The sequence below is a fragment of the Pholcus phalangioides genome, unplaced genomic scaffold (genome assembly GCF_987345545.1).
Source record: "Pholcus phalangioides strain wild (caught in Gottingen) unplaced genomic scaffold, Ppha-v1.0 ptg000016l_1, whole genome shotgun sequence".
Classification (NCBI taxonomy): domain Eukaryota; kingdom Metazoa; phylum Arthropoda; class Arachnida; order Araneae; family Pholcidae; genus Pholcus; species Pholcus phalangioides.
In genome coordinates, this window is record NW_028301609.1 from 15,443,439 (window position 1) to 15,465,143 (window position 21,705).

The 21,705-nt window shown below is 32.6% G+C and overlaps 1 protein-coding gene across 1 annotated transcript in view; it reads right to left on the minus strand.

Annotated features, from left to right (window-relative positions):
• Nucleotides 1-21,705, minus strand: part of Rab3-GAP (Rab3 GTPase activating protein) — a 59,941-nt gene that overhangs the window by 27,634 nt on the left and 10,602 nt on the right. Inside the window, exons 6-21 of the mRNA XM_089245707.1 lie at nt 19,738-19,839; nt 19,491-19,590; nt 18,992-19,090; nt 16,045-16,193; nt 12,755-12,837; nt 10,629-10,718; nt 8,901-9,040; nt 8,625-8,767; nt 6,722-6,780; nt 5,984-6,124; nt 5,448-5,524; nt 3,533-3,594; nt 3,207-3,297; nt 2,540-2,685; nt 2,166-2,433; nt 610-707 (exon numbers count right to left, since the gene is read on the minus strand). Coding sequence (XP_089101833.1) covers nt 610-707; nt 2,166-2,433; nt 2,540-2,685; nt 3,207-3,297; nt 3,533-3,594; nt 5,448-5,524; nt 5,984-6,124; nt 6,722-6,780; nt 8,625-8,767; nt 8,901-9,040; nt 10,629-10,718; nt 12,755-12,837; nt 16,045-16,193; nt 18,992-19,090; nt 19,491-19,590; nt 19,738-19,839 — 1,848 coding nt within the window. The remainder of the gene's footprint in view (nt 1-609; nt 708-2,165; nt 2,434-2,539; nt 2,686-3,206; nt 3,298-3,532; nt 3,595-5,447; nt 5,525-5,983; nt 6,125-6,721; nt 6,781-8,624; nt 8,768-8,900; nt 9,041-10,628; nt 10,719-12,754; nt 12,838-16,044; nt 16,194-18,991; nt 19,091-19,490; nt 19,591-19,737; nt 19,840-21,705) is intronic.

Genomic DNA, 21,705 nt, shown 5'->3' on the forward strand with positions numbered 1-21,705 from the left:
AACGAGGTGGCTGAGAAAAAGGTGCCCATAACAAATATGGATGTCATATACTTCAAAATTACAGCAACCCTAATAAAAAGGCAATTACAAAAACTAAAAACAGTATATGTACATGATAAAATATTATGCAAAACAAAATTAAAAACTTGTATATTGGGAATCTGCAGAAAACAAAAATAAAAAAACAATGAATTTAGCTTAGCACAAAGTTTATTACATAATTATATTTGCCACATACAGGGAAATAAAAAAACTATTTAATTTTCTTTAAGGAAATGTATTTCTACTATTCCAAATATGAGAAAATGAAAATTTGTGCTATGCATATTGGATTTAGATATGTATCACAAATAATTATGTTTTAGGCACTAATGCAGCAGCTGCTATTCATCTACTAACACTTTTTAAATCTGAATGACCCATCATAAATATCATAAAGAAGAGGGAATATATAAGATTTTGAGTACTCAGACAAACTACAATTTTCTCTAGAACCACATAATTGTGATACTGCATAATATAAATCAATGGTGAAAGCAGACTTGGCTGCTAAAATACTTGTGATTCAGTAAAACTAAAACTGGCCCCCATAGACACAAAAATTCTCACCAGCAATTTCTCTGGGGATACACCACTTTCCTTGAGAGCTTTCTGCAGGGAACTCAAACATGCCTCACCATACACAGAGTTATGAAAAAGAAAAGAACCTGGGGAAAACCCCAAGTTATATTATATATTAGATAGCTGAACAAACATAAGAAATCATTGCATAAGATTGTGGTAAAAAATATCAGCACCGAATTGAAAAATTAACACAAGCCTTAGTGAAATATGGAGCATACAGCCCTATTAAGAAACTTTTTAAAAACATTACTATGAAATACAGACGTGAGATGAGCTGTAATATAATGCTATAAAACTTTGATTAGATTGGAAGAAGCCTATGTCAGTAAATACAAATTTCTAGATAACTGAATAGAATTAATTTAAAGGTCTAGTATCATCTATACCAATGGTTCTCAACCTCTGGAAGCCCGCAGCCTGGCGGATTTCTTTTTTTTTTGAATGGAAAGAGCCCAGTCATACACATGAGTAATAGGAAATGAATGAGTAAAAATTAAATGGTTAACCCTTCACGGCCCAGTTTTACTGATGCTAGGGCCCGGAGGTTGAGAAAAACACTGATCTATACTAATTATTATTGTATAAATCTTCCGTGGGCATATAGAGAATTTGATCATTCTTTACTTAACAGTTGTATCACAAAACTTTTCACAACATTATAGCTAAATGTATAACCAAGCAATGTTTTTTTCGAAAAAAAAATCACTGAAAAGTATAGCCATTGCTTATTCAAACAAGCAAAGTTTATCTTTATTATCGACTTCATTTCTATTGATGGGGGAGAATTTTTAACACCATCATTAAAGAAAAAATTCACTTCGTGATATGAATCATTATATTCACTTGATGAGGGAATGAAAGATAATCAGAAAAATGGATGTTGTGTGAAGATGCTGATTTTTTTTAGAAAGGTGTTGATTTTTTAAAATTTTTTGGAAGAAAACTTCACCGCGGTGTCTATCAGGAATCAAATCTGTGCCCTTCATATGCCGGACGAGTGCTCTTACTCTCCCAGTATATAGAGGGTGAACATAAATTTTTCTTTTCAAAAATAACAATAATATAATCATGGTTCTACTGCTCCATATAAACTCACTACATAGATTGAATAAAAAAGTATTTAGCATAGTGCCACCAACCAAAACATCGCTACAATAATTACAACGTGAAGAAAATTTATATATATATATTAAGGGTGAAGTTCAATTATAATTATGTGCATTTCAATATTTTTCAGTTCCGTACAATGCGAAAAGCATCCTTGCTTTCAAAAAGAGCTGTAGCTGGGAAAGTAGGTGATCAGTTCCCCATAACTAAAATGTGAGATGTTATGCTCCATGTGGTTACTGATACTTACTAGCATTGATAAAGTTATATCTGATTCTTGAAATATTTCACTTATCTAGACATAAAATGAAATTGATATTAGACACGAAGCAATCAAGTAAAAGCCTCATATATCTTTATCTATACTATTTGCCACAGGGAAACAAAACAATTCACAGAATGGTAGGAAATGAAATACAAAATCAGAGAATTACCTAAAGACTCCATCAGCTTTTCTGATAAACCACTTTTCAAGTCTATAAATAAGTTATCTGTCAAAACCTCGTCACCACTCTTTTGCAAGTGACTATCCGTGACTTGAAAAAATGAGATAAAATCAGGAAAGGCAAAATCTTCACTGCTACTGTCTTCTGAGAACCTCACTTGCCTCTTTGCAACAGGAACTACTTTTTGGTGGAGGGCCACAATGGATAACATGCGACCAATTTCGGTTTCAGATACACACAGCCCATTTGCATAGAGCTGAATAAAAAATAAATAAAAATATTAAATTTGCACTTTTTCTGTTTTCTATTAATTTTTTTGAAAATTTTAATTTTTCATTTAAGATCTGTTGTGAAGCAGGCACCTGAATATCAATAGAAGATTTGGGCTTTGGTTGAGAAACAGCTTTGGCATTGATTTCATTTAGAGTTTTGTATAGTTTAACCAACTGCAGAGCTCTGATACAGCTTTGCTTCAGTAATTTCATCTCATGATCTGTCTCTCCAGTTCCTGGGCAAAATTGAATTTTAAAAAAATTACAACATAATAATATAATACAACCAATTTGATGAGATCACAGTTTAGGCTGCAGAGCACGAGTGACATATTCTACTATAGCAATATTAATTAACTACTACTACTTAACCATACATGCACCTCATATAAGCATTCCTCTGCAATACTTCCAGTGAATTGGTATATGCCAGTCGATCCTCAATTTTACAAACAGACAAATTTTTATAAAGTCCTCTAGTCCCAAATAATACATAATTTCTTCGAACATCTTTCCTGTTTAAGGAAAGGATATTTGATTTTACAGAATAATTATTAAAGTGTGTTCAGGTTTGTAAAAACAAGTCTTGACTGTATAGACCTATAATGCAGAACAATTTTAACCTGAAGCTCTGAATATCTGTATATAATTTATATAATACAATTCTACAATGAAAATTAAATTTTCTACTATTTTTCAAGTAAATAAATCACTGAAATTATTATGCGGGAATTTCATGATTAATTCAGAAGAGCACCTTGCTTTTGAAGAAGAGCAAGTAAATAAGCAGCAGCTTCACCAACCAAGTCAGCTGTTGAATGACGACTGCTGAATACAGCTTCAAGTGCCTGTGTGAGACACAGAAATTATCACTACTCATAAAAAATATAAAAATTTTCTCTTCAAGAAACATCATAATTGTCTCTGAGAAGATTGTACATAGTTATCATTCAATGATCAGCTTTTATGATCTTATGAAGCTTATGATCAGATTCGCCTACACATAAGATTAATTATATTCACTTTAATAGCAAATGTTAACGATAAAAAAATTACAAGACATGAAAAAGCTTACATCATTACCTGTATTCGTATACTAGAGGTCTTCATATCCCTCACTATTTCATAAATCTCTTGAGGTTTACCTGTAAAAAAAATTTCAAAAATAAAATTTCTTTTTTGTGGAAGCAAATGTGTATGCATTCTTTCTAATATAATAATTTTTTTTAAAAACTGAATCAATTGATTGCTGAAAGCATTAAAATAGAAGTGAATAACATGCAAAATGTAAGGAAAATGCTGATATCTGAGCATAACACACAATTTTTGAATTCTGTCTTCAACTGGAATGAAATATCACAAAAATTTAAAATTTTGAGCTGGACTAGATGAATAAGCTAATTGATGACGGACTAGATCAAGGGGTCTTTAGCCTTTTTTATTCCAATCCTAAAATTACTGGTGCGATAATCTTCATAACCCCTGAATCTGTTTTGTTTTCAAAATTAATGAAACCAGTTTTCCAACAATTCAATTTGTAACAGGACAGTAAGTGGACTTTTACAATCCCTCTTTGAAGCCCTTGCAACCCAAGCTTGGATGGCGACCCATCCCTCCTTAGAGGAAAAGTTTTCTAACCCATAGCCTGTCAGATAATCTAGATAAATTTAAAAGAAAGTTTTGATATATAGCTGATAAGCAAATCAAAAATTGATTACAATAGGATTATGAATTATACAGGGTAACTATTAGATAACTACTAATGTAACTAAAAGGATAACTATTAAGGTAACTACTAATGTAACTATTAAGATAACTACTAATGTAACTATTAAGGTAACTACTAATGTAACTATTAAGGTAACTACTAATGTAACTAAAAGGATAACTATTCTACAGGTAAATTGATTAGAAAAAAATTGGATGGGTAATATTACTCGTGAAGATGAACAATATTTACAATGGAACCTGTGGTCACACAATCTACATTTTTTCCCCACAAATTTGACATGTGCTTGCGCCAGGGGTCTATGAAAGGGTGCGGCAGTCTTTCATTTGTGAACTCTGCAACGACACCCTTGCAAGTCACTTTGAGCATCTCCTTTGAATCTTTTACTGATCTGCACACAGTTGTCATGTTGTCTCATCATTTTTGAACGTCACTTTTTTTTTCTTTTTTAAAAACTTCAACATGGACAAAATTCAGTTCTTTTTGAAAGTGTGAGTGAATTGCGACCATAGATTCCATTTTAAATGTTGCTCATCTTGATGAGTATTATATATATATATCACCCTTTTTTTTTTCTAAAAAATTTCTGAACATCCTGTATGATGAACAAGTACATAAACCATATTTATGTTAAGAGGCATACTCAAGATGGAGGTCGAATGGGGTTTGTCCCTCTTTAACACTTGAAAATATTTTTGTAAAAAAAATATTGGAATGAAATACCTTTATATGCTATTTAAATTATTTTTCTTAATTAAAATGCTTTGTGAAGGTAAATAACTCAAAATTTTTCTGGAAGAAAATTTTTGTACTTCCTCCAAAGGTCCATCTTGCATATGACCTTGTATGCTGATACTCCTGATACAGTGAAACCTGTGTGTAAAGATACTGTCTATAATGATAAATGGTCTGCAATGACTTTTTATTTGGTCCCAGCAGAATTCCTATTTAATAGGAAATAGGGCAAATGCTAACTGTCTACAATGATAACAGTTCATTTTTAATATTGTTCATAACAATATTTTTCCTAAGTCCCTACAGTATCGTTATAGACAGGTTTTACTGTGTATGATAACAGTTTGAACTTAGATGAGTTCAAATATATTTACAGCTTAAGAAATCTGACACTGTAGTAGAAAGAGAGAAAAAATCTCACAAGAGAATGTGTACCTAGACAGGTCATTCACTGACACGCAATTTTCTAAATAGTTTGCAGAATTGAAAAAAGGATTAAAAAATATTAAAACATTCAGAAAAATCTCTTCTTACTTTTAGATATACTTTTCAATGATGTCTTCAATTCCTTAAGTAAATGAAGGTCTCTCACACGTTTGCTATTTCTTTCACTAAATAAAAGAACAAAGCTTATAAAAACCTTTGACACTTTTCCTTATAAATTTTTATTTCTGAAAAATTATGCACTGCTATAAAAGAAATGCTGCTCTTTCTTAGCTAGATACACTGTATACATAGTTTCTCATAAAAATATAAGTCCCTGAATCTTTTATGCTATACGTCCATACATCATTCACTCTGATCAAGGCTTTTAATAGTGACTTAGCACTGACTTGCAATTATGTTTTAAAAAAACAAACTTCTTTTTCATACATGAACTTTCCCATGTATATAATAAATGATTTCTTACAAATTATCTCTACATTCACCTTCTGAAAAATTTGATAATTTCTTTGCAAAAGAAAGACGAACCATAAAAAATTTATTTTCTTTCTCACTGCCATTCATAATACTTAATTCATGCAGATCAGAAGGCGAACAGAAAGTAAAACATTAAAACAAAAATTTACCTCAATGTAAGATGAAATGGAACTACAAGCTTTTTCATATAACCATCTATATCAAGAAAGTAGCATGATGACATAGTATGTTTTACCAAAGCAGGATTAGAAAAATTTGCACCAACCATTGAGTAACCAGGAGATAGGAGTCTAAAAAAAGCATATGTTCCGTGACATATAAATTAAAATAAGTTGTTTTAATGCAAGATGAAAAAAAAGTATTGAAGAAAAAAATATAAAATCAGTTAAACTATCTAAAAAAAGGTAAACGTATATGGGAAAAAAACCTAAAAATTAAAAATGTGTGCTTCTGATCCAAGCTATGAAATAAAGGGATTGCATTCACTTTCTTCTTTGAACTGGTCACCACTATGGATGCTCAGAATTCAAAACAGCAGTGTTATAGGATGTATGAGAATACGAAATTTATGTTTCCAAAAACATTATCGGTACATATTTTTTTTGATAACAGTAGCACCACATTTTATTAGTTAAAGAACACACAAATACAGAGAGAAGAAAAAATTGCCAAGGATCCAAATAGGTCTTACTGGCAAATCACAACTTCATATGTACGAAATGTGCAGTAGAGCATAGTAGAACAGAAGAGCATCTTCCTCTTTTTCTGTTTTTGAATGAATGTAAATTCTTTTTTTTTTCCAGTCAAAAAATGAAAGTGTAAGCTTAACAAAAAAACCATCAAAAGATGAAATAGTAAAATTTAATATATAAACAGAGGATATATACCTGCCAGTTTTACCAACATTAAAAGCAGCAACTCGTGGTCCTTGCTGAGCACACCAAACCTAGAAGAAGAATCATCAGTTTTAAAAAAATTAGACATTAGTTTGAAGAAAAACAATCAGTATAAGATATGATGGTGCACTCAAAAGTGACAAAGGGGAAATTTTTCATGCATTGAGAATTCTCTGAGCATGAGATAAAATTTAACATTAATGTAAGCAACCTCTAAAAAACAGGCTCTAGTTTTATACGCTTTTGAAAAAATGTCAACCTTGGTAACACTTTATTTTAAAAATAGTTTCAATCAAAAATAATACAAGGAATATCTCACATCGAAACCCATCATTGCAATGGTTTAAAAAATGAGAAGAGTAAATAATAAAAACTTACTTCTGTGCATGAAGGACATCTGTAAATATGAAATAACTACAGATTTTTTAAATATATAGCTTATACAGTAAAACTTCGATTAACCGTCACTTGTTTAACTGTCAGTTTCTGTTATCCGTCATCATCTAAACAAATACAGAAAAAGCAGCCCCAGGTTATGAGGTCAAAAAAGAGAGATCATTGCTGTGGTCTGTGCAAATGATACTGGCAATCAAAGATTATCCCTGCATGTAATTGGTAAATCGAAAAAACCATGTTATTTCAAAAATTCAAACATGAAAGCATGCCTGTGAACTATTATGCCAATGAAGGGCTTGGATGGACCTGAACCTGAAAAACCAGACACACTCCAAGGTTACTATTCCTATAGAACCTCTAACGTATAAGGAGTGTGCTGGATAAGGCTTGGATGGGCCAAACATTCTTTTTTAGAATGGTTCCACAATGTTTTCGTGCCTCAAGTTAGAGTTCATATTATGGCTAGAAGCACTGCTGTTAATGGGTAATGCCCCGACACACCCCTCTTGTGAACTCAAAAGTGATGATGACAAAATAACATGCCTCTTTCTCCCAGCGAATACAAATACACTCATCCAGCCTATGGAACAGGGCGTGAAAATATGAGAAGTGATGTTACAGAAAATCTTTTATCGAAGGCTTGCTTTCATCTGATGATGCCATGACTGTCAAAGAATTCCGGAAGAGATGCAACATAAAGGACACTATTTTGAATCTCGCCACTGCCTGGGCTGACCTTATATTAAAATTTATATTGATTCTTTTGTAAAATTAAATACAATATGTATGTATTATTCACTTTTAAAAGATTTTATTTTCATTTTCATCCCAAAGCCACAGTGAAATCATGTCACTGTACAAATAAATGTATTAAGAGATTTCTGTTATCTGTCACAACCCTGACGGTTAATTGAAGTTTTACTGTACTCAAAAATATACTGACCCAATGCACATTGATATAAAATGTATCTAGACTACACAAGGTCATGGTAGTCAACACCTGTCTCTGCTGCACATAGATATTGAATTTATACCTGGTAAGACTACACTAAACCACACATGCACCTCGTTCATATTCCTATGCGGAACTTCTAACAAATTGGTACATGTACTAATCTTGCCTACTGGGTTGTGTGATAAAATAAATAAATAACATTTTGGAATGAGCCTGTACGTGTTGTGGACATAACATCAAGTTGTTTCTGTGTAATGATTGTTATGTGTAGTGCCATCAATTTTTCTAACCATGAGTGAAGTGTAATGATTGAATAATTGTACCATTATAGGCCTGTTGCTCTCTGTGGCGAGACTTTTTAACAAGGAGATTGGCTAGAATTTGACACGTTTATTTTAACCCACTTTTTTTCACATGAAATATTATCTGCTACTAAATAGGATTCATACCATAAAAGGAAAAAAAATCCCTCAAAAACACATTATTTCCTTCAGTTTCATATTTGCTTTTTATGACAAATACCAAATGAATACAGATGATCACCTCAAGTATGCCCCGTCGAGGAGCGTATATCACAAAAAATAGAACTTTCTTCCTCTTTGTGATATCAGTAACAGATGAGTTTTCATCCTTTTTGTGTATGTCATCTTCTACATCAACCCAGCCACACTGAGCATCTCTGTATCCTAATCGACAGGAAAAAGAAAACATTGTAACTACAGCAAACTGAAATTTCAAATGTATTTAAATGCAAAATCACTATGTTATCAATTATTTTTGTCTTCTGATGTACCATGACAAAACAGAGTGAGGACATACCTTTCCACATCCGAACAGCAACACCTTTCATGACATCGAAGAGAATGACTCTACCAAAGGCATCAGAAATGGCTCCCAAACACTTGTTTGGTGAAAGAACTATGGAAAGGCCTTTCCTTCTTTTGTCATATAGACCGAATCTGAGAAAATATACAGAATTAGAAGAAAAAGAGGTAAAAATAATAAAAAACAGAAAGTAATACAGTATAAGTCAAATGAAAAAATTTTTATAACTTCATACAGGGTGTCCTGGAACTCCATGTACAAACTTGAAGGAAAGATAGATAATTGTTAGGAATCATAATCACATAGGAAAGCATGGTCGGAAATGCCACCCTCAAATGATACATAAAGACACAGTAAGAACAATACAGAAAGCAGTGTGAAGTGCTTTATTACCCAAAAAAAAGAGTACAATAATAGTTACAAGCATCAAAGGATGTGTTTAAAATTTTACCCATTGGCACTACGTGCATGACATCTACGTTGCATGGATTGCCAAACATTTTCAAAGATAAAGGGTATTTTCAGCAATCCATGCGCCATAGATGTCATGCATGTATCAATGTCAATGGGTGAAATTTTGAACACCTACTGTGATCATAACCACCTCGTTGAGCATTTTGCCTGCTGTGGCTTTGTATTTATAACTACTATTGTACTCGTTTTTGGGTCGATTGACGGTGTATTAATAAGTCATGGTCCATCCTATCCATCCCACTGAAAATTTTTAACACTTTGATCATATCCTTGACACCTGCGTTCATCCAATGTAAATATATCAAAAAAATAAAGTCTCTCTTCATAACTCAAGCCTCATGTGCTAATAAGGACATGCACAGCTCTTCTCTGCACCCCTTCAACCAAGTCTATGTTTCTCCGTAGGTATGGTCTCCAAAACCTTACAGCATACCCCAGTTCAGGACGAACTAAGCCTTGGAAAAGCGGAAGAATGACTTTGGGAGAACACAAAAATACTTTTTTATTCAATTTTTTGACCACCACTGAACAATGTTCAGAAAACCTAAGCTGCTCGTCAATGGGAATTCCCAAATCTGTGACCCTAGTTGCATCGGAGATAGTCACACCATTCAACTCGTAAGAGAAAAATGGGTTGTTCAAACCAAAATGTGCTTGTCAATGCTAAAGGTTATGCTCTATCAATTAGAAGAAGCCTCTTTTCGAAAAAAGATGTGTCACATTTATAATGAAGATCAGTGAAATGAATCACACCAGGAAAGGGAGTTAAGACAAATTGATACAGCTCCCTCTTCAATCATGTCATCTTTTTGACCCTATAAAACATTTTCTGCATACTTTCCTTGGCTTGGAATTCGTTTTCTAGCTACTGCACAGTACATCTTTGCTGAAATCACCTCCAGCTTTCTATATCATTGCATGAAAATTGAATATCACAAAAGCTTTGAAATCATTTTTAAGTTCCTCATCTTGTAGTGATTTTGCCAATTGCTGAGTCTATTTTCCCATTAGCAGAAGTTAAGATTTTTATCCTCTTCCATGCAGCAGAATAACAAAAGTATTTATATTGGAAAAAATATTAATAAGGGGCAATGCTTTACTTAGAGCACTGCCCAAGTTAAAAAATACAAATATCTTAGCTCAGTTGAGCCGAAATATAACTAGTGATTTGAAAAAGAAAAGAGACTGAATTTTATCTTCTTTGGCAGATAAAAAAAAACTGAATGATTACAAACACCCACAAAATACCTGAGTGGAAGAGCAGTTGCTGGTTCAATTTTTGGCTTATCCTTTATTTGGGCTTGTTCACCTCGACCTATCAGACCACCTATGAATCCACTGAAAACCAAAAACATCAAGCATGAAGAGCATGTTTCCGGAAAAAAAATACTAGTAATGTACTTTTCATCATGAAAAAAAGAAAAAATTAAGATTCATTTTATCATTTTTGTTGCACTACGACTATTTTCTGCAAACAAGGGCTAACTGACTAATTAGACGGGACCTACCCCTGGGGGTGGGATTACTGTGGTAGCAATCTTTTTCTGTGGGTACATGTTGTTGCCGTAAATCTTATTAATGACAAATTGAATATTGAACTTGTGACACTTCTAGACATCCTTTAGTACTTTATACAGGGTGATTCACAAAGATGGGAAAAACTTTAAGAGGTTACACACCAATACAAACGTTCACACAAATACAAACAATTGCCATCAAAGAATGCATGGTCTAACATGAAACGCAAACATGCTAGCACGTTTCGAAATGGCTGCTCTGCAAATGTTAAAATGTCATTCCTGTTGAAATTTATTGGGAGAAAAAGAACACCATGCATGCAAATGTATGGTCAATCTGCATCACAGTGAATAAAAGGCGTGGATGCCATCTCTGTGAAGTTATTCCAGCATGCAACCATTATAACAGTTATAACGTATGGGATAATGGCACACTTTAGTAATATTGAAAAAAAAGACATACATTTTTTACGAAGCTGCAAAAAAATGTACCACAGAGGCAGCACAAATGTACAGTGAGCGTTTTCCCCACAGGCAATTTCCAAATCCAAAAACATTTGTGCACTAGCATCTGCAGTTGTGCGAAACAGTATCCTTTCTTGCTTCCCGGTCTGCGGATTTGCATACAGTTTCTTCTTCTTCCCCAGGTTGAATTTGCATGCATGGTGTTCTTTTTCTTCTGGTAAATTTCAACAGGAATGCTGTTTTAATGTTTGCGGAGCAGCCGTCTCAAAACGCGCTAGCGCGTTTGCATTTCATGTTAGACCATGCATTCTTGGATGACAATTGTTTGTATTGGTATGTACTATCATCTCTTAAAGTTTTTCCCATCTTTTCTGAATCACTTTTCTGTATTTTTTCTGAATCCATCTTTTCTGTATATAGGTAAGTGTCTTATTAACCTGGGCCACCGCACCAAATAATTAACATTCTAACATTAATTTCAATTAAAATATTATACTATAACTCATAAGCAATAATGAAATGACTTTAAAAATGACATAGTACTATAATACACTAATGTGCTACATGAGTGTGACTAGCAGTCAAACTAATGTGACCAGCAGCTATTTTCATTATATTTTTTCAGGGCAACTTTCATGTACATCACAGACAACATGCAGATGGGCTGAAAATGGCTCAACAAGGTTCTGGAAGGTGTTTACAGGGATACAAAGCCAAGCAGACTGCAATGTGTCTTATAGCTGTTTCATCTGTTCAATGAAACCAAAAATGTGATCCATTGGAGAAGATGACACTTTACCAATCGCTAGAGATCTCATGCAGGTACTGTAGTGCAAATTTCAGAATCATCTGGCAATGAATTTGGCATAGAGAGAGACCCTGTCACCATCAGTCTTCTGCAAGAGCCTCACAAGCCAGAGGGATGACTGAATTGACATTTCAAACACATCAGCAAATTCAATTCACTTGTAAGTTGTGTCAACTGTCTCAAAAGCATTGGTGCAGGCGGTGTTTGCCTCTCACATCCAAGACACATGGTGTTTCCCCTGTTTCCATATCGCTTATTTCTGGCAGTACTATTTCTCTATTCTGAATACTCTGTAAGCTTGGCAGCAAGTGAACACCTCAAACTGTGTGTGTAGTTTCTAAAATACTGCCACCCTTGATCCAAGAACTAATTACTACACCTTTCTATAAGCTTGATGAAATTTTTTTTATTTATGACAGAAATGAGTGATATTTCTCCAAAATGCCCACAATACACTTTATATATCCACCAATGAGCTTATGATACATGCCTTATTTCATTGGCTATTCAGTACTGGTGTGGAAAAACTGTCAGTAGTCACATTTGTGTAACTCAACCATTTACATTTATAGCATAATTCTCACCCTGCATTAGCATTCGTTATGAAGCTCATAAGTTTGGATGCCACAGCATGAACAACATCAGCCAACAGTAATGGACTGCTTCCCTGTCAAATAATTAAAAAAAAAGTTATGTTCTACTGTTCACTTGAAAAAAACTTATGAAGATCATGATGAAGAAACAGACTCATGAGTTATGTATCAAATATTTGTGCAGTGATACTTTGGCTAACAAAGATAATTTGTTTCAGAATCACATTCGTTAGCCGAAACCCAATTTTCCACCAGTTTCTGTAATAAACTGTTCAATTCTTTCCAGAAACGATCCAAAATATGAAGATATAATACTAAGAAGTACTGTAAAAAATAAAAATACTGGCCAAAGCAAAGATAAACAACTTCACAATTAAATGAAGGAGAATTTAAAGGAAAATGAGATGAACCGAACATATTTTTTTACACTATGTATGCTATGTAGTCAAGTTCATAAGTAGAGCAGAATTATATGCACTAAAAAAGTGATAAAATATGCCTTCAAAAATGTGCACTTATTCTGAAAATTATTTGATTTTATGCATTTATATTCATTAATGCTGAAAAAGGCCAAAACATGCACATGCATATAATCCGGGGTCTATTCATAAGCCATAGAGACAAAAAAGTGTTAGACAGTGCACTATGGTCAGCTCATTTCTCTCTCTCTCACACACATGCAGATGAAAAGATAACTTCCTAGAATATCCAGACTGTTCAGTTTGGTATTCGGAGTCTTACTATATCCACTGAAACCATTCAAGTCTGAGAGGGTTTTTTCAAGCGCATTTTCTCTTAGCTTAATCATTCATTTCACATGAAATGACTCAAAATCTGGAAATCAATCTTGCTCAAGGAACAGTTACTGATTGGATTCATTTTGATTAGCATGAAAATTTAGCTCATGGAGTGGTTTTTTTTCTGTTAGTGCATGCATCCATATCAAAAAAAATTTTCATTAGCTGAATCTGTATTATATCTCTGTTAGCCAAGGCAGAAGAATGTCAAAAAGATTTTTATTACCTAAAAGATTTGTGAGCGGAGGCATTCGTTAGTCGCGGTATCACACTTCAAAATAGCATGGTATATGACATTATAATCAAGAAGATATTGTTGTTTGCAATCCAGAGATTAAATAAATAGTGACTCCTAACTTACCAGCATAAAGTAACCTATTATGCTATGGGGGGGGGGGGAGATTTAGTGTAGCACATTACAATGGAAAACTTTTAGGAATCCACATGTGAAGCATTGTTGTTTCTTATATAGACTTTATACCTAGACTAGTCGTTCTAATAATAATAGAGTCTGTTAACACATCTAGAATAGGTTTGAAATATTTCATGTCATAAGAACTGCTACTACTAAACAGCACAGGCACCTTGCAAATGTAATATTAATATTTTTGGGAGTATTACTAGAGTTAAATTCATTCAAGACAGATATACATTTTATCTTACACAAAGGGACAGACTTTATTTACACAGCATATTATGTACAGGACTAGAAATGAGCTGAGTGATAACTCGAACAATCACACTATGGTGCTTCGAGCGTGTACATCAATCACTAATCTGGGTTGTGCCTTTCTTTTCCCACACGTGTCGGCCGCGACGCCACAATATAATATATATAATATATTCTCTCTCTCTAAAGAACTTCTAAAGAATTGCTGCATGAAGGAATGTGCCATGTACTAGTATGTATTCTGTATCTTGTTTCTGAGTAATACCTGTTCTATTTTTAAGGCATCTGCCTACACAATTTGGAAGTAAACAGCTTGGTAGGTTAGTTTGCTTGTGTGTTGCAAGTGAATTTTTTAATGTTGTAAGCCTAACTGTTTCTGTGGGGAGAATTTTTAAATAAAAGATAGGCTCATATTCACAAGTCTTGAAGTCTGAGAAAACTACAGAAAAAAAAACTTTGGCCGACCACCACTATGCTATCGGTGCAGTTGGAACCTGACCTGGATCCTCCACAATGTCCACATGGCAGAAGAGCCGCAATTTAAAAACAAAATAATTTTTCAATGAAAGCACCCCAGAAGCTTAAACATCATACTTATCCAGAATGAAATTTAACTTCTGTGGAATTTCTTGTATTTTACAAACAAAAAGATATTGGAAAATACTTGCTCAAAATCTATCCTAATTGGATGATTTTTTTTTTCTTTTTGTACACATACAAACATATAATACACACACACTATCGACTTCAAGGGACTTGAATGTCCGTCCAGCAGGTCTGTAAGGGTTACTTAGTGATATTAGTTCAGTAACAGCCAGATTATTGTAGATTGTAGAGGTCGGTTATTGTTTTATATACAGTATAAATATTTTTTAAATTTTTGTAATACTGAAACAAGGAAGATATACATGCAAATGAGTTGTTATATTGTTTTGTTGTATTATTGTTATAATATAGATTCTAGACTGGTGTTTATAGAAAATATAAAGATATTATTATTTGTATGATTGATTGTATGATATAGATTCATTATTTTTGAAGTAGTGTATTAGTGTATCTATATAACTCTTTTGGAATAATGTTTTATTAGTTTTTGGCACTTGATATAAACTATTAAATTTATATATATATATATATATATATGAACCTCTATTTTTTTTCTTTTCTAACCAGTTATAGTTCAAAAATGAATATTTTATAACCTATAAATGTAGTTTTGTCTTATAGTTAGCTCATGACATTGTTGTATTGCGATGTTTGTTATTTGGGATCTCATTTTGCTGCATACATTATCTAGTTTTCATATATTTGTTTGATATGCACCTCCCGAAGCAGTGATTCTGTTTGTTACTATTGAATATATCCAAGCATAAAATAAATCTTTCAGCTGACTGGAAATGTTCTGTGGTAAAAATCCCCCCCCCCCCACAATGGCATTTTCTGCACTTTTTCTTAAAATTCTTCCAGATTGTTCTGCAGTAGCACTAATTCTAACGTCGCAGATTTCAGCATATTCTGCTTTAAAGGTCATAGGAATGAAAATCATAGTGATTAACTGATTAATAACAGCCAGAGACACCAGAAAATTTTTTCAATGATTTAAAAATACTATTTTTATGCATTGGGGTGAGTAGGGGAATATGTCTTATAATGGAATTTGAATTGGGATTTCTAATTGTGCTTCCTTACTCACAATAAATGTCTGACGGTACAGAAATAAATTCCACTTTATAATGAATCATTTAACCAAAGCAATTTTAAAGTTACTTTGGTTAAATGATACTTCCATAAATATAGACTTAATTAGACACTACCTCAACTGCATGAAAGAAACCAACATATGGATTGCAGCCACTAGTTACAAGTAAGCTACAGGATGGCGCATTGGCTTTTGCTGATCCATAATATCCCTTCCTTATGGATTCTGTCACCAGATGGTCAAAAGTTGAGACTGTAACAGTTCCTAGAAAAATAAAACTAATTTCAACTACAAGATATAAGAACTTTTTAACATTTCAATTCAAAGTATGAAAAATTTAATTTTAATTGAACTATATATTTATAATATTCCCCCACATTAGCTGGCATGCAACATAACTTGGGGACACCAGCTTTTGAAGTCTGGTCCATTTCCGGCATGCCGGAAAAAATGAGGTTCGATAAGAATCATGAAAAACATTCAAAAGACTGCTATCTATTTATATAAGTTGCTGAACCAGAATAAAATAATGGTTTTTAACTATAGCCAATGCGTTTTGCCCAGAATTTTATTAATGGTAATGAAAACTAAGCATTTTGCTGATTGCTCTAATTTAATTATAAACTCAATACGAAATATAAATAATGTTTTCTGATCGTTCCAAAAAAATATTTTTTTTCACTAAACTCATCTAAACTATGTGAACATTTTTAATAAATCAAGATTTGTGATAGCAAAATCAAGCATAAAGCTATAACTATCTGAACATAGTTTGTAAAACCAAATTGATACCAAAATTCAGGGGAAAGTCTGACATCAGTCAATTTAATAGATTCTTAAGAGTCCAGAAATACGAATATTCTCAACAATGGGTTTCACTGCGTCACCAACACAAAATACAAGCTTTGAACTGAATACACACACTATGCACCTTATATAGAATGCCTGGTCTGGTGCGGAAACTTGACGATGTATTCAAAAATTAATAATCTCTATATATTAATTTCTAAGAGAAATTATCATAATTTACAGATAATACATCTACAGATCATAAAAATTTGCCAGGGTTCATATCCTACGACTGGAATCCAACAGAATCATGAAACTATACCTCAAATTTTATGCAAAGAAAATTTTTTTTGATACTTTCTGCACACAATTATGGATCATTTTACACATTTCTTGTTACATTTATACAAAGTTATAGCTAAAAACCTATTACATGACCACTTACACACATTATAAGAAAGTGTCAGTACACTGATACCTCAGCAAAGGAATGTCGCGCTTACAAATTTTTTTTTCGATATTTTTCTGCCTCAGCTAATGAATACCAATTTGGCAAATACAGTCGAATCCTGTTTTAACAAATACTGTTATAGTGAAAATCTCGTTTTAATGGTCACTTTTCTAATCCCCAGATAAGTTTAGATATGAACAATGTGAAAACCTGAAATTCCTTTATAACAAAGTGATTTCCCCAGTCCCTTGGAGTTCATTATAATGGGATTCAAATTTACTGATTCTGCTAATGAAAATTTTAGTTGATATGGATACATGCACTAACATGAAAAAGCCATGTCATGGGCTAAATTTTCGTGCTAATCAAAACGAGAGAATTCAATGACTAACTGTTACTTGAGCACGATTAATTTATTTCGACCTTGGAATTGCTTTGCTTTGATACACCACTTTTCTCTTCAGAAAGATTTTGAGCAAATTTATGTGAAATAAATGATTAAGCTAAGAGAAAATGCATTAAAAAAATTTTTAAATCCTCAGAATTGAATTATTTCAGTGGATATAGTGATTCTCTTAATACCAAACTGAACTGTCTGAACAGCTTTTCTATCAGCATATGTGTGTAAGAGAGAGAAATGAGCTGACTATATCAAATATCACACTATCTCACACACCTTTTTTTTTCACTCACGAACCTGACTACATAGTGTAAAATAAAAAATATTTTATGTTTTTCATCTTCCTTTAAATGCTCTTTCATCCTATTGTGAAGTTTTTTATCTCAGCCTTTATTCACTATTTCTATTTTTCAAAGTGGTTAATAGTATTTTATGAAACTTATCTTCAAATTTTGGGCCATTACTGAAACGAATTAAACAATTTTCCATAAAAAAAACTATGGAAAATCGTTTCCAAACTAATGGATATGATTCCGGAATGAATTATCTTTGTTAGCTGCAATATCACTGTACACAGTCAAATCTCAATAAGTCAAATATGCAGCGACTGATGAAAAACTTAGAGTTACCGTTAGTTTGACTTATTGGAAATTCCGATTTCAGAGTGGGGAAAAAAGAAAGATTTATTAAAATAACAGGCAAATAATTAATGAATATTGTATTACCAAAACATGTTGAGTTACTGGATATGGAGAAATTCGAAAAGATTAGTCTGATTTATAATCATATTTAATTATTGAATGAGAATATTTAGAAATAAACTAGTCATGCATACTATATTATGGAAACAGATGCAGACATGATACTCATACAAAAAAATGAAACAAATTAAAAAGTGTAAACAAGATTATTTTCTATCAAAATATTCCATGATTTTGTCCAGCTCTCTCTCTCTGTTTTGTCCTCCTTTCATCAGAAAGTCATACACTTTTTGCACAAGCAGATAAATAAATCTACTAAATGCTGAATTCTATTGCTAAATTCTATTTCTAAATGGTAAATTACATTGCTAAATGGTAAATTCTATTTCTAAATGGTAAATTCTATTTCTAAATGGTAAATTCTATTTCTAAATGGTAAAAATTACATTGCTAAATGTTATATTTTAAATTTTTCTCATTCCCAAAAACTTCAACTTAAAGAAAGAAAACCTCAAGTTAGGAAGAAATTTTAACACTAAAATATGGAAAAAGTTCTGGGCTGAGTGAAAGCTTCAACTTAAAATGATATTCAAGCTATCTGAGTTTGACTTATCATAAATTGACTGTGTATCTGAACAGGATGGAGGAAGAGAAGAAAAATATCAAAATCTTCATGCAAGAATATTTTCAAAATTGAAAAATAGTTTTGAATTTTGCGTACCTGCAGCTTCACAGTCAACAAACTTGTCATGTTCTTGAAATCCCCATTTCTTGTAAGATAATAACGGTGGCTCTGATATTTCTTGTCTACCAGCTGTTGCTGTGGGCAAAAATATACTTTCACTGAGAATAAACTCAATGCGCGCGTGTGTGTATATATATATAAATGTATAAAGAATTGTCAAGCCTTCGAAAAAGTACAAATTCAAAAGCAAAGACCACAATAATTGCTGTAAGCAAGTATGACAGTATTTTGAAAAAATAACAAAAAAAACTACCGCACACAAGGCAAAAGGATTAGGTTCATTTAGAGATATTGCGCGTACTGCAAGATTAAACATTTTTTATGGCAGTTTATTATAATGTACTATGCACTTTTAATTACGTTGCTGTATTTTAGAAATATGACATCCATATTATTATGTGTATCTTTTTTTCAGTCACCTCATTGGGCATTTTGTCTGTTGTGTGGCCTTTATAAATAATAAATATATACTTACTACGAGCCAAGCGATTACGACAACCACGAAGCACTTGAAATAATCCAAAGCCATCAATGGTGACAACTACCGAAGCGTAAACTATAACCATTTCTTCTGGCTAAAATATAAACAAATAATAGGATTTTTTTAAACATTTTTGAGCAGTCTCTGGGTCATGAAATTTTGGCTATATTCTATATTTTTCAACATTTTAAAAAACTTTATTTCAAAAAACATCAGCAATAATCACACAAAAGTTTATTACCTGGTCTGCATAATTTGCAAAATGATGTGTAGAATGGGTGAGGCACTTCAAATGACACACAGGTTCTTCATGTAATAGCTGTGACACCAACAACTCTGCTTTCTGAAGAAAAAAAACTCACTATTCAGTATCGAAGACTAACTAGAATAATTACAGTAATCTCTCATTCATAATTTTCTCTCAGTTATTAGATGACTTTCTGCACTCTCGGCCAAGGATGTAAAAGAATGATCTTTCTTATTTATACAACTTTCATTTATATGACCTTTTCATTTGTGTAACTCATTTTGCGACAGAAAATTTTTATTACTGTGCTTTTCTTCCTTCAAAAAGGCTTCTACAAAGAGTCTAAAAAGAATTTTTGTTTTTGGTGAAGCAGCTATTATGGCTTACTATGTTATTTTTTTTGCTGCAAGTGTTTTAGAAAGGTGGCACATTTTCGTTTTTGCTAGAAACTGCATGTCGAATTAGCACCAATCATTCCAGCCTCTTTAGCTTCGCTATGTTTCAGAAGAGAGTAAAACAGAAAGGAGTTATCAGTTTCATTCAAAATGAATGAATGGAAGTTTGATGATAACTGAGTGACAAGAATTACAGAAATATTACGACTTCAAAAACTAATGATATAGATGGAAAATGAAAATTTGATTCTTGTAACTGGAAAAATTATTTTTGTAGCAGCATTTATATATTAGTTTTGTAGCACTTTAAAATTTTGGCAGTAAATTAAATAAACAGTTTTTATATACATGTATGTAGTAGCATACACAGGATTACTTTTTACTTTAAAAAACAGTGTTATCTCAGCTCAAAAGAAGGGGGTGCCCCACCTCAAGGCACAAAATACATAGAGACTTCCTCTAGAAGAAATAATTTATTTTTTTAATAAAAAATTTTGAGACACTTCTTTGATATTTGTATTTTTACATTCTCCGTAGTATCAACAAATCATTTTTCACTTATTTCGAGACCTTTTTCTCATTTCATTAATTTTGTGAGATTTCGTCACTTTTCCATAATCGTAGACACCCTGAATTTACCGACAGCTTTTGCATCGTAACTCCTGATGGTGAAGATGGATTCGTCATTGCTGTTTTTCCAGTGCAATAATAGGTTCTTTTGCAAACTTTTCTGTTCTGTTAAAGGATACATGAATATTTTATCAACAACAGCCAGTCAGGGAAAATTGATGCAAATTAAAAGATAATTAATGTAAGGAATGCATAAATCAAATAGCTGGAAACAGCGATTGAAGGTTTTTTTTCGTTGTTCTGTGGATGAGTGGCGATTTGCATAGTTTGATCCCATTTTATACCTTGTCAGAAGCCTGGGTGCCGAATCCTCGGGAGGTGGGCCTCAAGCTAACCCTATATGTGGCCAAAATAAATAAAATAGCAGGGAGGACAAATGATGTTATCGAAAAGTCCACTTCTATTGTGATGCAACTTCAAAGTTTCTTAAGGGATAATTTTGTTTTGGCACAAGATAGTGCGAAAGTGAAGAGTTTCTGCATTTTGTAGCAAAATGTAGCAAACGGTCGGAAATTGTAGCAGATTTTCCACCCCTGTGATGCAGCCTTTTCCCAACCTTATGAGCTAGCTCGTTTTCTGGGATAGACAACAAAAATAGTCTTTGATTTTTAGTTACTTAAAAAAAATTACAAATGTAACAAGGTGATTATATTACCAGATAAACACATTATGAGGTAATTATATTACCAGATAAATATATTACAAGGTAATTATATATTTACAGGACATATATATTATGATGAATAAATATTATTTTCCTATGTTTCAAGAACGAAGCCAATATTTACTTTCATTTACTTATATTTCACTTTCATACTTGTGTTATCAATCAATCTTCATGTTATATATTTTTCAAGTACATTTTTCTTTAATTTCACTTATACACTTATCTTACTTATAGGTATTTTTTTCCCTTGTTCCCTTGCACCCACGCATG